The 15,333-nt window shown below is 40.7% G+C and overlaps 2 protein-coding genes across 4 annotated transcripts; one reads left to right on the top strand and one right to left on the bottom strand.

Moving 5' to 3' along the window:
• Positions 1-3,786: 3,786 nt before the first annotated feature.
• LOC114766756 (uncharacterized) lies at positions 3,787-7,491 on the bottom strand. 3 transcript variants are annotated; one of them, XM_028957919.1, is made up of 4 exons: positions 7,216-7,491; positions 6,233-6,475; positions 4,662-5,794; positions 3,787-4,496 (listed from the first exon to the last, which is right to left on the bottom strand). In XM_028957919.1, the coding sequence occupies exons 2-4, from the start codon at positions 6,396-6,398 to the stop codon at positions 4,302-4,304; spliced, it is 1,494 nt and encodes a 497-aa protein (XP_028813752.1). In that variant the 5' UTR covers positions 6,399-6,475; positions 7,216-7,491; the 3' UTR covers positions 3,787-4,301. The 3 variants fall into 3 exon arrangements, with proteins under 3 accessions (XP_028813752.1, XP_028813751.1, XP_028813753.1); XM_028957918.1 differs by having other exon boundaries at positions 6,233-6,886; XM_028957920.1 differs by lacking the exon at positions 6,233-6,475 and having other exon boundaries at positions 7,216-7,485.
• A 35-nt stretch (positions 7,492-7,526) lies between these two features.
• On the top strand, positions 7,527-13,397 carry wdr55 (WD repeat domain 55). The gene is made up of 9 exons (XM_028957921.1): positions 7,527-7,615; positions 7,702-7,731; positions 8,207-8,361; positions 8,434-8,534; positions 11,164-11,251; positions 11,333-11,512; positions 11,691-11,790; positions 12,302-12,471; positions 12,598-13,397. Exons 1-9 carry the CDS (start codon positions 7,604-7,606, stop codon positions 12,908-12,910), a joined length of 1,149 nt encoding a protein of 382 aa, XP_028813754.1. The 5' UTR covers positions 7,527-7,603; the 3' UTR covers positions 12,911-13,397.
• Positions 13,398-15,333: the final 1,936 nt, after the last annotated feature.

A 15,333-nucleotide genomic window follows, 5' to 3' on the forward strand; every position in this document is an offset into this window, starting at 1 on the left:
CCAGAGCGGAAAGCCTCGGACGTGGTACAGTTGGGAGGCCCAACTCAATTCCCTACCTCTCTTTAACTTTCCATGCGCTTATGCTACTCTTCTGGAACATGTTACAGTTTAGAAAGAGGTGGAGGATTCCGCCATACACCCTGTTGTCCTTGATGCCCAGCATCTGGTGACACGTTTGCTCATACAGAAGTACAATAGAGACCTGCACCACCCTGGCCCAGAGCGAGTCTTTTTTTTCAGATGCAAAGATCATTCTGGATCCTCCAGGGAAGAGAGGCCATTCGCCACCATCAGCATGCTTGTACCGAATTCCAGCTCTGGAGAGCGCAACCAAAATAGCAGACCTCCCTGCCACCTGTCACCAACTACACAAACCAGCCTTCTTTTCTATTAGAGCGGATTGCTTCAGACCCATGATGGTGATCTGCGGCGGTATAGGACATGACGCATGCTGAATGGAATTATGGGAAAGCGCTGAAGGAGCGTGTGTTCAGATGGAGGTTCAGCTCCACATTCAGCACTGTGAGTGATGATATTGGTGTAGATTCCCAGTGAGTGTTTATTCAGTAACAATAAGTGAGTTATATTAGATGTTTGTGTGTTTGTTGAGAATGATGTATGTTGATGTGTGATGTTTATCTGTATCTTCCCAGTTATAATGTTGGGGTTTCATACCTTTTCAAAGGAATTTAGAGTTGTTTACAAATCGCAGACAGTTTACGCCTGACGTTATATAGGGGACAGAAAATTACATTGGCTGGAGCTGCGCCTCCAGATGTCGCCATTTTACGTTTGTTATATTTTGGTATAAAAACTGCATATGTTTCTTAGTTGTGTTAATGTATTTCTATTTACTCATGTGTGTTTGTCTGTGTTATGATAGCAGACTTGTTGTAATACTCATTGCCTAGAATAATGTATAATCTACCATCTCATGGTCGTCCCCATTGCATTCTGACCAATGCATTATCATCTTCATTTGTTAGTCCTAAACGTACTAAGCCCTCCTTACAACTCCTCCCGAACAACCTGTATGTATATGTGCTTTTTTTTGTGCTTTTTCTTTTGTTTATAGGTGGTAGTAGCCTAGTGGGTAACACACTCGCCTACAGTGGTAGAGGAAGTACTGAAGCTTAGTACTTAAGTAAAAGTACAAGTAACCTGCAAAATATGTACTCAAGTAAAAGTAGAAGTGCTACATCAACAATCTTACTTAAGTAAAAGTCCTAAGTACTTACTTTTAAATTTACTTTAAAGCATTTTTTTTAAGTAAAAGTACTCACACAATGGTTTGTCTCAACATCTGGGGTGTGCCATTTTGTAAAAGCATAGTACATATACTGACTTATGCCTGTACTGATGTCATTGCTCGTAATAATTACAAGCAATTATACAGTATATGTGTGTTGGAAAGTTTGGTATGTTTATTGTGCGTGCACTCTGCGTACCTGTGTGTACCTTAGAATTATGTGGATGACAAGTTATCTACTAGGTATGACAGATAGAAGGAGAAGACTGAAGGAGGTTCAGATAGAAGGACGTTGTAAAAAAAAAACTAAAGTTCAAAAATTCAAAATTTCAAAAAATTAACTGAACGTGAACTAGTTCTTTTTCAGTGTGAACTGGCACAACACTGAGCTGGACATTATGCTAGCAAAGACATTAAGCTATCTTCTCTGAGCTAATAAACCAGTTTTATCCTACCACTGTGTTAAAAAAAATAATGAAGCTACACTGGTGTGATTTTTATACTATTTCTGTATGTCAGCATACATTTCGCTAGATAAAAGTATCATAACATGTCATAACATACCCAAAAGCATAGCATAGCATACCATAGCATAGCTTACCTCTATATGTCTTTCAAATTTGAAGGGGAGTTTTTAAATGCCAACAATTCTTTATGTTGAGGCAAGCATGGGATGCAAAGAAATCGCAAGGACTCATTCTTTGCTCCTTTGTACTCAAATACATTTCTGTCATGATCCAAACCTGCAGGGGTGACTCCGGAACCGGAGTTCGGACCTCATGTTAGTCTTGTGTAATGTTCCCTGATCGTGTTCACCTGTTGTATATTTATATAATTGTATAAAGCTATCCTGTTGGTGTCTGTTTGCCGTCAGGTCACTGTGTGTTAATGTTCCCTTGTCTTGTGCAGTTTGTATTAAACCCCTGTCGTGCATATCCATCCTCCTTCATCGCCATGCCCCCACGTGACAATTTCTTAAATATGGCCAAGGATTTCTTTGTGATTCAGAGCTGCAGGGCTCAGTTTCACGCTCAGTTGATGCAGGCTCGGGGTCCAAGTTGAATGTCTCGTCTTCTTGAAATCAAGCCGGTCTACCAGCTCATGCTGCTAACTGACACGTACTCTGCCATCATTGGAGCTAATAAAGCCTGATTGGTAGGAAATGGCAAACAATGCCAGAACGCAATAGGCTAACTATTTTTTCATGCAAGATTTTGAGGAAATTGTGTTCATAAAATGTAACGAGTAACAGCATAAATTGTAGAAATGTAGTGGAGTATAAAGTACAGATAATTGCCACAAAATGTAATGGGAGTAAAATAAAAATTATGCATTATTATTTTTACTTAAGTAAAGTACAGATACGTAAAAATGTACTTAATACAGTAAAGAAGTACAAATACTTTGTTACATTCCACCACTGCTCGCCTATGAACCAGAAGACCCAGGTTCTAATCCCACTTATTACCATTGTGTCCCTGAGCAAGACACTCAACCCTAAGGGGGACTGTCACTGTAACCACTGATTGTAAGGGCATCTGATAAATGCTGTACATGTTTATTAAAAACCTGTTTATACCGTTTGCGCTCCCCCATGATATTTGAATGGGCTGGATGCTGAGTGCAGGTTATCACTGATCAGTAGCTCATGCTTAGTTTTCTGAATGATTACACCAATTTTTTGTTGTTGTGTTTCTGAGCTTGAATTTGAGCAAGCTGAATAATATTATTTGAAATTTAGGTGTATGATTTTTTTACTTATTAGCATTGAAAAATATACACTGAAATTTACTGTTGTGAACATAATTTTGTGGGGTGTTCACAGGTCCATGATCCAGACCGGAGCTTTGTTTTTGTGTAATGTCACCCTGATCACCTGATTTTTTGCATCTAGGTCTACATGAAAAGGTATCTTGCTTTGTCATGTCCGTGCATGCTCTGCTCAGCAAGCCTTGCTAAAGTATGGGCTGTAGACATGGGAGTGGTTAAGGCTTGCACCGCCTTCCTCTCAAACACAATAGTAGCTCCATCATTGCATCAGCAAATAATTGAGCCTCCAGAGAGCACAGGAGCCTCCCACAGCACAACCACACTCGTGCTGCAATCGCCTGCAATCCTCATGCCACTGCATTCACTCATTGAATGGTTGCCAGGAGACAGGGCCTCACCTGAGCCACAGCATGTACAAGGACATATCCTTGACATTTAATTGCATTTAGACTTTAACGATTGGCAAGACAATAGCATATTCAGTAACTCATTTTTGTTATAATAGTATCCCCTTATAATTATTAAGTTAAAGACAATGTGTAGTAGTTAAAAAGCTGCCATAATAAACACGCTGCTGGTGTAAGTAGTTGTCCTGCTTTACACCATCTAGGTTTTGTATATGACGTGAGGAGGGTGGAGATGCTTATTAATTTCTTCTCGGGGGGGAACATTGCATCATAGTTTGTTTTTAACCATTTCTTTGACTCATCCCATGATTTTGTCATGGGTTCTGTGTTCTCTGAGTAAAAGAAATTGGAAATCTCATCTAAACAATAAAATAGGCTTTATTAACTGTCAGACAAGGGGCTGGTGGTTTAATAAGTTTGTTCACAGGACTCCCATTTAATGAAAAGGGATCAAACATGTTTAACATGTTCAAGGACAGTGAACATGAACCAATTCATGAAAACTGAATGGCTCTAGACTTTCCATATGTACAAATAAATGTCAGGTATAGGGGCTAACTATAAGTGCCTCTTTTGTTTTACAATTCACAGAGGCAGATCACTCATTGCTAAATGTGAATAATAAAAAGCTTCTAAGAAAAACATTCAGTTCAAGATTACATTTCTGAGGCAAACATAATTTACATTGCTAGGTCTGTAAGGCATATCAATAAGCATAATTCATAAATAACGTCAGATCAAAATGTGACTGTATCTGTGGTAACTGTAAACACAGTGTTGAAGTACCAGAAAATTTGGTGGGCAGGTGAAAGGTAAAGGACCTTTGTGAACATCAAATTAATGATCAGTTGAGGACCTGCATCAGAGCCTCCTCTTCACTGATAGGCCAGAATCTTCATCCGGTGTGAATGACTCAGACAGTAGCCAATAGCCTGCTCAGTTTCCTTTATCCTCCTCTGGAACCTGTCTCTGTCCCTGGCAAATTCCTCCCATGGTCCTTTGCGGGAGGCTTGAAGGGCAAAAGACCATGTCTGCATCTTGTGGACTTGAACAAGTGGTGAGAACCGAACCTGATAATGCAGGTGGGAAAGTGTTAGTAATTATGTCATTTTACAAGTAACATTACATCATGTAATTTCATGACTATCAGTATCTGAACAATTGTGGAGTTAAAACACATCGAAATTGAAATTCTTAGACAAATATGTGTAAGTAAGAAAACCCTACATTATTACCTGTTTAAAAGTGGAGCTGCTCTTTTGCTGGTGCTGTGTTACAGACACTTTTAGCCAGGGAACCAGCACAGGCCTCTTATCAGAACCTAGATGACAGTGGTGCTTGAATTGTCTCTTAGGCAGCAATGGTGGCTCTGGGTTACCACAAACCACCTGGGCCTGAAGCTTAGCTTGGCAGTCCAGACTCTGTGAGGACATGTTTTTTTCAGAAGTGCTGAAGGTCCGCAGACAGGCTCTAAAATATAAGGGGTGATACGGATCATCATTCTGGCACAGAGACCTCCAGAGCAACTCCTCCTCATCTTCTGAGGAGGACGGGATTGGACTGTCTACTTTGGTGTTGGATTTTTTTACACTGGGGCCACTCCCTGGTCCCTTTGGACTGGAGGACACCATGCAGGCGGTGAAATGGAGAGGGTGGTAGGGATCTGATGGATTGTTAAAAAGCTCCCATAGCCTGTTGCTCTCCTCTCTATCCCCATCCATACTACAGCCATCAGAACTACTCCAGCTGCTCTCACTGTCAGAATGGTGTCCCCTAGTGTCTAACTGGAACTGTGCTTGCTCATCTCTCAAGCTACACACATCCTGCTTAAAAAGAGACTCATAGCAGGGTTTTTGCTGGACTGAGACCTTCCTGGTGAAATAGTTGGGAATGCTGTCAGAAGATCTCAAGTCATAAGGATTGTATTGCTCCTTGTCCCAAGCGAAGTTGCTGTCCATTGTAGAAGCACACTCAGGCTTGTTATATTGGTTACTGCTGCCATCAGCACCGACAAATACATTCCATTCACCTGGATAGCCCATTTTCCAAGTTGTGTGGTGCCCAGCTGCAAGGCTGTTTTCAGGAAATCCCTCAGTTGCCCGTGTTACAAAGTCATCCACAATCGAGCAGCAGAGTTCATCTGCAACAAGGCTGGTCAGGAGAGTTCTGGGACTGGAAGTTCCTGCAAGCTCATTGCTCAGTTTTGACAGGGAGTTGGTCCCAGTGACAATCACACTTTGGTTTTTGTCAAATAATGAAGACAAGAAGAAACTCTCTGCAGAACTTGCAGGTGTATTCATATGCTGAATATGAGGGCCAGTGTCTTCAGTAATCCTTAAGTGTACCTCCAATCGGAACATCTGGAAAACTGGATAGAAAAGTATTCATCAGTTCTAACAAGACAGATGTAAATTGATTGATACAATATACATATAAATCTGTTTCTTGATGCAGTTTCAGTAAATTGACATGAAAACAAATAGACAACTATCACCCTTTCAACACAACGTGGTGCCAGGCAATTAGTCAGTAATTAACTCAATTAACTCGAAATCATCATGAATATGTGCCATTGTTTAATTGAATTTTTCAATTAAAGAAAATAATACAGAGTTATTGATCACCTTAATCATGTGCAGCAATGAAAAATATTTTCCAGGGATGAGGTGTGCACTATATTCACCATAAAATTGATACATTCAAATAATCACTTTTCAGCAATAACATAATGTAATTGCGCGCAAGACCGCACGTAACATGCAGATCTCGTGAAAAGTGCAAACGTTGCAAAGTTACATGCCATTACCTGACACAAAGCTGTAGTAAACCAGATGCGCCAGGAAACATATTTGCTCCCATAAAACATAGAAAATCTGTTTTGTCCAGGGCAGCAGCATCATTCCGCTGTCACCGAAACGCTGCATCGCGGTCCGATCCCAGCTCCGCTTCTTCGAATCAACATTTGACTCCATTTGGGGATGGTGTGTATTTACTAGTCACATGAAACAGATCTCTTCTCCGCTAATGCCGCCGCGCATCTTCTAGATTCCTTCGAGTCGGGTGACAATGGACTGCATTGTTGCGGATCAACAGGATAAAATGCACGCTGCTTGGACCACTGACTGCCAGGTAACAGCAGCATTCAGATATAAACAAACGATTCTTGGGCATCGATTGGACCACAAGTCTGCCGCTCAAAAGTAAAAACAAATGGCTACCCAATAGCCTGACTGTATTGTGTAAACGCGCCTCCCACGCAGTGATATTTTTGTTTGTCATCAGTGATATATAAAGTGCCAAAATTCACATACAAACTGCATGTAGGGGGTAAATAGGCATCGAGCACCAAAATGCCCTGGAAAGTTACGGGTCAAGACAGTCGGTGAAATGAGCCTATGAGTAGAATGATTCTTCGTCGGTGATCTTAGGTTGTTCACCTTCTTTCGCGGCACAGCGCCATCTGTGGTCACAGAATTCGGTACAGCCCCTTAAGTACGCACTCGCCGTCTAAAGGTTTGTTTCGTTTGATTTAGTAGGTCTGCTATATTTTAAATACCTTTAACTAGCTGCCCACCAACTAATTTCACTTCATTAACCACATCCCAAACTTGATAAAACGAGTTTCATCATATGAATATTTAAACCTATTATAAGACACGCATATTCTCCTAAAACGAGGAAAGAGTGTCGACTGGCAAAAAGGAGGTACAGTAACATGAATTCAAATGATTTAAACATATAACTCCACACGATACAACCAAAGACCAGCACTATAGTGTATTTCCTTACCAATTTCCTGGGTTGTGGTATAAACGCAGATTTATCTAAATAATGTACAGAAAGGCATTTTGAAGGAAGTCGAAGAGAGGAATAACAGGAAGAACTCTTGCGATGATGTTTTCATTTGACCAAGAGTGAACGAGCGACTCGTTACTGAAATAAGTTCAGAACATTTAGAATAGCTAATATTACACTGTCTTAAATATAGAGTACGTTCTGTAACAATTTCTTCAAAAAAATCTAAAATTGGAGTAAGAACATGTTTTTTTTATTATTACTATTACGTATTTATATGTGAGTTCCTTTTGGTTTTCATGCAGAGTGAGTAGGACTTTTAATTTAAACACCAGGAAATACGTGACCCGGAAGTTTAATTTCAGCGCGCTGTTTCCTGACCATGGCTGCAACGGTAAGCAAAAGGTTTAGTCATCTAGGGTTGTAGTATTGATAGCGCAGCCATGACTTAATTACGAATGTGCTAATTATTTTTTTCAGGATGGTGACGTGGCGGCGGAAAATCTAAAGGTAACGTGAAAACGTAATGCACTAATAGCTGCTTGTTCATGTCAGGAAAGAGGACATATAGAGCTAGTATAGGAATTATAAGGTGCCACATTAAATAAAAACAGGAGGATGAGTGTTTTTCAGTATCTGTTTTCAGTTAAAATGATAACAGGCCAGATGCTGGTCTGTGGTAGTAGCCTAGTGGTAGTAGCCTAGTGGGTAACACACTCGCCTATGAACCAGAAGTCCCGGGTTCGAATCCCACTTACTACCAATGTGTCCCTGAGCAAGACACTTAACCCTAAATTGCTCCAGGGAGACTGTCCCTGTAATACTGATTGTAAGTCGCTCTGGATAAGGGCGTCTGATAAATGCTGTAAATGTAAATGCTTTTCGCTTAAAAGCATGGACACAACTGCACGTTAACCACAATTTAAGTGTCCTTTCTTTCACAAACTAGTACATTAATAAGTATAACGTTTTTGACCTCCTACAGGAAATAGGTGTAGGTGAATCCAATGAAATGTCTGAAGAACCAAAGACACGTGAGACACCTGAAGACATAACATTTGAGGCCATAGTAAACACACTGGCATTTCACCCCAAGAAAGAAATCCTTGCTGCTGGTGATATTGACGGAGACATATATATGTGAGTCTTTAAAATGATATAGAATTTCAAGAGTCTGCTTGGATTGGCTAATTGTCTCTTGCTGTGCAACAGATATGCCTATTCTTGCATAGAAGGGGAAAACCGAGAACTGTGGTCATCTGGTCATCATCTGAAATCCTGCAGGAAGGTAGCCTTTTCCCATGATGGAGAAAGTGAGAATTTTCATTTATTTATTTAATACTAACATCATTTACCCAAAGTAACTGGCACAGGGCACAAATTTAACAAAATGCATAACATTGACCACCAACTAATTTCAATTCAGTAACCACATCCCAAACTTGATAAAAGGATGTTTTTTCATATGCATATTGAAACATATTATAAGGCACTAAACAGTGTCGACTGGCCAACGGGACGTATTGTTACATGCATTAGTGAAGTGAAGTGAAGTGAAGTGAAGTGAAGTGAAGTGAAGTGATTGTCATTGTGAAACACTGCAGCACAGCACACGGTGCAGAAGACAGAGGAAATGTGTCCTCTGCATTTAACCCATCACCCTTGGTGAGTAGTGAGCAGCCATGACAGGTGCCCAGGGAGCAGCGTGTGAGAGCAGTACATTAGCTAGGCCACCACTGCCCATTAAAATAATTTAAACATATAACTCCACCAATGATAGAACCCACAAGTGCGATAATTAAGTTACTAAGTAAAAAAATAAGAAGTAAAGAGAAAAGAAGAGGGAAAAAAGCTAAAAATGATCACTGCATTAATGCTATACAACCTTTTACTACATAAAATCACAGCAATATACAAATAATTACTTGATCCCCTGCTGATTTGGTAAGTTTGCCCAATTACAAAGAAATGATCAGTTTCTTAATTTCAATTGTAGGTTTATTTGAACAGTAAGAGACTGAACAATAACAAAAACATCCAAAATAATGTATTTCAAAATGTAATGCATTTAGCTAAAGTTTAACTTTTTTTATTTTAAACCAAATTAAAATATAAAGCTTTCTTTTAAACAAATGTTTAACATTTTTTTACTGCCTAAACATTTGTAATGTCATAGGCATCCTACACATCTATTCACCTGCACTCATCTGCACACACTCATGCTAAGGTGTTCATTTTTTTATTAACTCTCATCTGGTCACCCTAGTTGTAGACTTTGCAGATAACTATTTTGCTCAACATCTTCCTTGCAATATCTAAACCATTGGTGAATACTATAACCAGTGTCATCTTTTTTGGGGGGGAACCAAGTCATCCTCGTCCATCTCCAATTAATCTCCCTGAAATTGCATGGGTTTTTACATACAGTGCATCCAAGTATTCACAGCGCATCACTTTTTCCACATTTTGTTGTTACAGTGATCAGTACTTTGTTAATTCTTCTTTGGCAGCAATTACAGTCTCAAATCTTTTTGATTATGATATCACTTGGCCAGTTTCAACCATTCCTGTTTGCAGCACCTAGGCGTGTGCCTTTCCGAGCCTAAATATTTGGCAATCTTGGTGCTGGAGAATCATGTTTAAAGTGTCTCACATTGGGTCCCCCAAGTCCTTTCCACCAATGGAAGCAGAGTCGTAACCAAAGGGTTGCGGGTTCAAATCATGAATCGCAAGGTAGCACTGATGTCCCTTTGAGCACAGTGACCTCCCCACACACTGCCCGCCAGGCATTACATTTACATTTAAGGCATTTACATTTGCATTTACATTTACGGCATTTGGCAGACACCCTTATCCAGAGCGACTTACAACGTGCTTTCAAGTTACCATCGATGAAGTGATCAGTTCCGGTTCATTAGGACCCCAACTATGAATACAACTTTTTTTTTTATTCACTCTGTTGTCGATTCTGTACACATGTTCGACAATAAGATAGTTACAAGTTAATCTAAATATTCTTATATTCTAAATATAAGAGGAAGGTCTTGAGCTGTCGTTTGAAAATACTCAGTGACTGAGCTGTTCTGACCTCGAGGGGAAGTTCATTCCATCACCGAGGGGAGAAGAGTCTAGATGAATGTCTTCCTTTTACCTTTAGCGATGGGGGGAATAGGCGAGCAGTACTGGAGGCTCGGAGTATACGAGGTGCAGTGCGAGGTGTAATAAGGGCTGTGAGGTAGGATGGGGCTACTCCATGTCTGGCTTTGTAGGCCAGCATCAGTATTTTGAATCTGATGCGTGCAGCTACTGGGAGCCAGTGGAGGGAACATAGCAGAGGGGTGGTGTGGGAGAATTTGGGAAGGTTGAAGATCAGTCGTGCTGCATTTTGTATGGGTTGTAGAGGTCGGATGGTGCTTAGAGGTAGACCAGCTAGAAGGGAGATACAGTAATCCAGTCGTGAGATTACTAAGGACTGAACCAGTAGCTGGGTGGTCTGTGTTGACAGATAAGGGTGGATTCGTCTGATATTGTAGAGAAAGAATCTACATGAGCGGGAAAGATTGCTGATGTGAGTCGAGAAGGAGAGTTGGTTATCTATTGTTACTCCAAGGTTGCGGGCTATAGTAGTTGTCCAGGTAAATAGCAAGATCCTGATGTGGTGAAGAATCTTCTGGAATGAATATTAGTTCAGTTTTGGAGGCATATTTAATGGCTGTCCACTCCTCACTATTGATGACTGGTTAACTGCAGAGGACTCATTTCGTTTTGTGCACTGGATGCTGTGCTATGTATGCTGTGTATCACAGTGTAAAACAATCTTTTTTTTTTTTTTTTTTTTTAATGCAGAGGACACACTTTTTAAAATAAAACACCATAAATACCAGAACACCACTTTTAAAAATCCCAATGAACCTCTGACATTGCCTGTTCCTACGTTTTAAGAGCTGTTCAGTGTTTCGAAAGATAAAGCAGTCCACATCATGGATGTTGAAGGAGGGAAGCTGGACATGCGCATTTCTAAAGCCCACAGGTATTGTCAGGATCAAAAAGCCCAATTACTTGCCCAAACTTTTTTTTTTTTCAACTTAATCATATCTTTTTCCTTCTCCAGTTTTCCCATTAATGCACTCCTGATAGTAGATGAGAATATAATTGCTACAGGCGATGATGGTGGAACTCTGAAAGTTTGGGATTTGCGGAGTGGATTAGCTTTCATGGACTTAAAGCACCATGAGGACTATATTAGTGACATCGCAGTGGACCAGGCCAAGAGAACATTACTCACAGCAAGGTCAGTATTACATCATACCCAAACAAACCTGTATAAATCTTAACAAATAATTTAATCGATTTTGGAATAAGGCTGTAACATATAATGCAGAAAAAGTGGATGCACTGAATACACTGTATGATTTGCATAATATGTATATAGTGTGTTAAGTTTACAAAACACTTTTAACATATTATAGTGGTGATGGCACCATGGGCGTGTTCAACATAAAGAGGAGGCGCTTTGAGCTGCTTTCAGAGTTCCAGAGTGGAGACCTCACCTCAGTTGCCATCATGAAAGTGAGTGCCACCCTTGTGATTGTCATTGTGATAAAGAGCAGCACAGCACACAGTGAAATGTCTTCTGCGTTTAACCCATCACCCTTAGTCAGCAATGGGCAGCCATGACAGGTGCCCGGGGAGCAGTGTGTGGGCCTTTGGTCAGTGGCACCTTGGCGGATCGGGATTCAAACCGGAACATTCTGATTACGGGGCCTCTTCCTTAACCGATTGGCCACCACTTCCCCCAGGGTTCTCTGCCCTGTTTCGAACCGAGGACCTCTCGAGTGTAAAGCGAATGTGATAACCGCTATACTACAGAAACTCACTATCTTGTTTTTCAGTTAAAATTCATAATTGTTCACATAGTATTTATTTATTGAACTGATTGCTGAAATGTTCATTGCTGCATATAATACTTTTTTTCTTCACCCACTCTGTTCTTAAAAAATTTTATTACTTAGAGTTTAGTTATTGTGCTGCATACGCTCCATAATCTTCACTATAACAAACTTACATTCTTATACCACAGCGTGGTCGAAAGATAGTGTGTGGGTCCAGTGAGGGCACCATCTATGTCTTCAACTGGAATGGTTTTGGGGCCACCAGCGACCGGTTCGCCCTTCAGGCTGAGTCTGTGGATTGCATTGTGCCAATTACTGACAGCCTGATGTGTGTGGCATCAATGGATGGAGTTATTAGGTGAGTCACCACTGTCTTCTGCTCAGTTGGTTTCCGCTTTGTTCTCTCATTGCCTAAAACTGACTGAAAATTAATTGTAAAGAAATATTTTAGCATGCAATTGGTGTTTTTTGTGATCTCTGACAGAGCAGTCAACTTGTTGCCTAGTCGAGTGGTGGGTAGTGTGGGTCAGCACCTGGGTGAACCCATAGAGGCAATTGCATGCTCACACAATTGCCACTTCCTCGCGAGCTGCGCTCATGATCAGCTCATCAAATTCTGGGACATTTCTGAGCTTCCCAACATGATGGTCAGTGACTACCGTCGCCGGAAAAAGAAAAACGGCAAACTCAAGTCTCTTAGCAAGAAAGCATTTGGAAGTGGAGAGAACTTTTTCTCTGGACTTGAGGATGACACTGAGGAAGTGAAGAGAGAGGAAGAGGATGCTGGTGATGAATAGAGTGACAGCCATTACTGAAATGTGTGCAGCTGACGTGTGTGGGTGGGAGAATTTCAGCAGTATCTGTCACTGAAATGTAACATTTATGCTTCACATACAGTGTTTACGCAGATATTCAGAGTTAAGGATGGTTTATGTTCAACATTCTAGCATGGTGACTTAATTTGTTCCTATCGGGCACCAAATTGAGCCACCAGACCTTTTAAAAACTGAATTATTTTTTTCTCATGTATGTGTGTAAAGATCTGAATATATTTCTAGTGAATAATCAGTTTCCACATTCATTCTTTCTGACCTGTCTACTTCCTGCTACAGTGATGGAGAATTTGTATTTCAAGAATGCCAGACAAAGTTTTGTAAAACGACACTTTATTGTGACATCCTGTGACATGTGACACCCTGGCTGCTGAGTGTCACAATATCCCTGAATATCATGGCGGGAAAAATTATATTTGATTCATTTTAATAAACACCATGGGCAAAGTGCCACCTTTGTCTTCTTTTGTTTCTGGATGTGACCTCAATCATTTAACACAAGCATATCCCACCAGTAGGTTTGGTCTCTGGTCATAGCTGTGTTTTGTGACTAATATTTACAGATGGTCTCTCCCAACTCTGTAAACTAATGAATGATCTCACTGAAGACTTTACTTTACTTGGCAGACTCTTTTATCCGAAGCGACTTACAAGGAGAAGACACCAGCAATTCTCATTTGGTTTCCAGTCGGTTTGAGTCAAAAAACTAAGAGCCCTGATAAGGCCTAACTTGTCAAGAATAGAACATGCTAGGGAAATGTTAAGTGCTATATGATTGTATTTATTTATTTGTGTGTGTTCATGTTAGACTTGTTTGAAATCATTTTAAACAAGTGAGTTTTCAAATCTTTCTTAAAGGTACTAGTCTCGGCTAGTCACATGGAGCAGGGCAAGTCATTCCACCAGCCAGGGACAACAAAGAAGAAAGAGTTGATTGGAATCGGAAACCCCGTCAAGAGGGAATTTAGTCTCATTTCGTTTGCAGATCTGAGAGGGCATGCGGGAGTGTAGCTAATTAATAGTGTGTTGATATAAGAGGGTGCAATTCCATTTACAGCCCTATAGGCGAACATCAACGATTTGAACTCAATGTCAGCAGCTACTGGGAGCCAGTGGAGAGAGGTGAGAAGAGGCATGACATGGGTGTGTTTCGCCTGGTTGAAAATGAGGCGGGCTGCCACATTTTGGACCATCTGGAGGGGTTTTATGGTGACTGCAGAAGATCCAGCCAGGAGAGAGTTACAATAGTCAAGTTTAGAGATGACCATTGCCTGGACGAGGAGCTGTGTAGCCTGATGTGAAAGAAAAGGCCTAATCTTGCAAATGTTGTAGAGAGTGAACATGCAGGATCTGGAGATCACAGCATCATGATGGTTCAGACTCAGTTTGTTTTCTTTGCCACTGGCATGACAGTGGTGGCCTTTGAGACACATTGGAGTAAACGCAGTGCTCAGTGAGCTATTGAAGATGTTGGTGAGAAAATCTGCCAGCTGGTCTGCACATTCTCTGAGCACTTCCAAGAATGTTGTCTGGTCCAGCATCCTTTTGTGAATGAACTCTGCACAGTGTTTTCCTCACATATGCCGTAGTTAGACACAGCACTGCGCAGATTTTGTGTAGAAGTCATTCAGCGCATCTGGTAGGGAGAGGTCGATGTCACATACACGCTCACACATGCATACAACCAATGATTTAAAATCAAAACTGATGTCCACTCTTAAGTCGAATATAAATTTTATTGCTTTCTATAAAACTTATAGTGTATCCTAACCATAGTGTATAGTCAAATATAATAATAAAAATAATAATGGTTAAAGAACCCTCCCAGGCTCTGCAAAATACAATATGGTCTAAAAAATATTGCAGCAATAGTGCAGAACATGCTTTTAATCTAAAATGTACACCAATGAAGTGTACATTTTGGTGTACATTTTAGATTAAAAACAGGGCAACAGATGAGGCATTCACCTCAGATCGTAACACCCCCCTGCATGCTCCAGTTACACCCAACTACCAGGCAACAATTCCCCCAACACTCACCCTAACGGTGGGTAAACCTTGCCTCACTAACCCCAGAGGTGGCCCTTATGCTAATTAGGCCAGCCCTATTGGCTGCCAACGCTACAATATATTAATTGAGTTTAGACTCTCAAAATCTGAGGATTCACCCATGTACTCAACAACATTTATTTCTTATATAGCCCAAAATTACATACAGTATGTCTCAATGGTCATCACACAATAGTATGCTGGAGCCAATCCCAGGACCAGGGCGAGTCACCAGCCCACGACAACTCACACTGCCCATTCACTCAACTCACTCTTTTTGGGCAGGGAAGGTTATGTTACAAAGCACTGTAAATTAAAACTTTAGAGTAGAATCCAAA

Source organism: Denticeps clupeoides, chromosome 17 (genome assembly GCF_900700375.1).
Source record: "Denticeps clupeoides chromosome 17, fDenClu1.1, whole genome shotgun sequence".
Taxonomy (NCBI): Eukaryota; Metazoa; Chordata; class Actinopteri; order Clupeiformes; family Denticipitidae; genus Denticeps; species Denticeps clupeoides.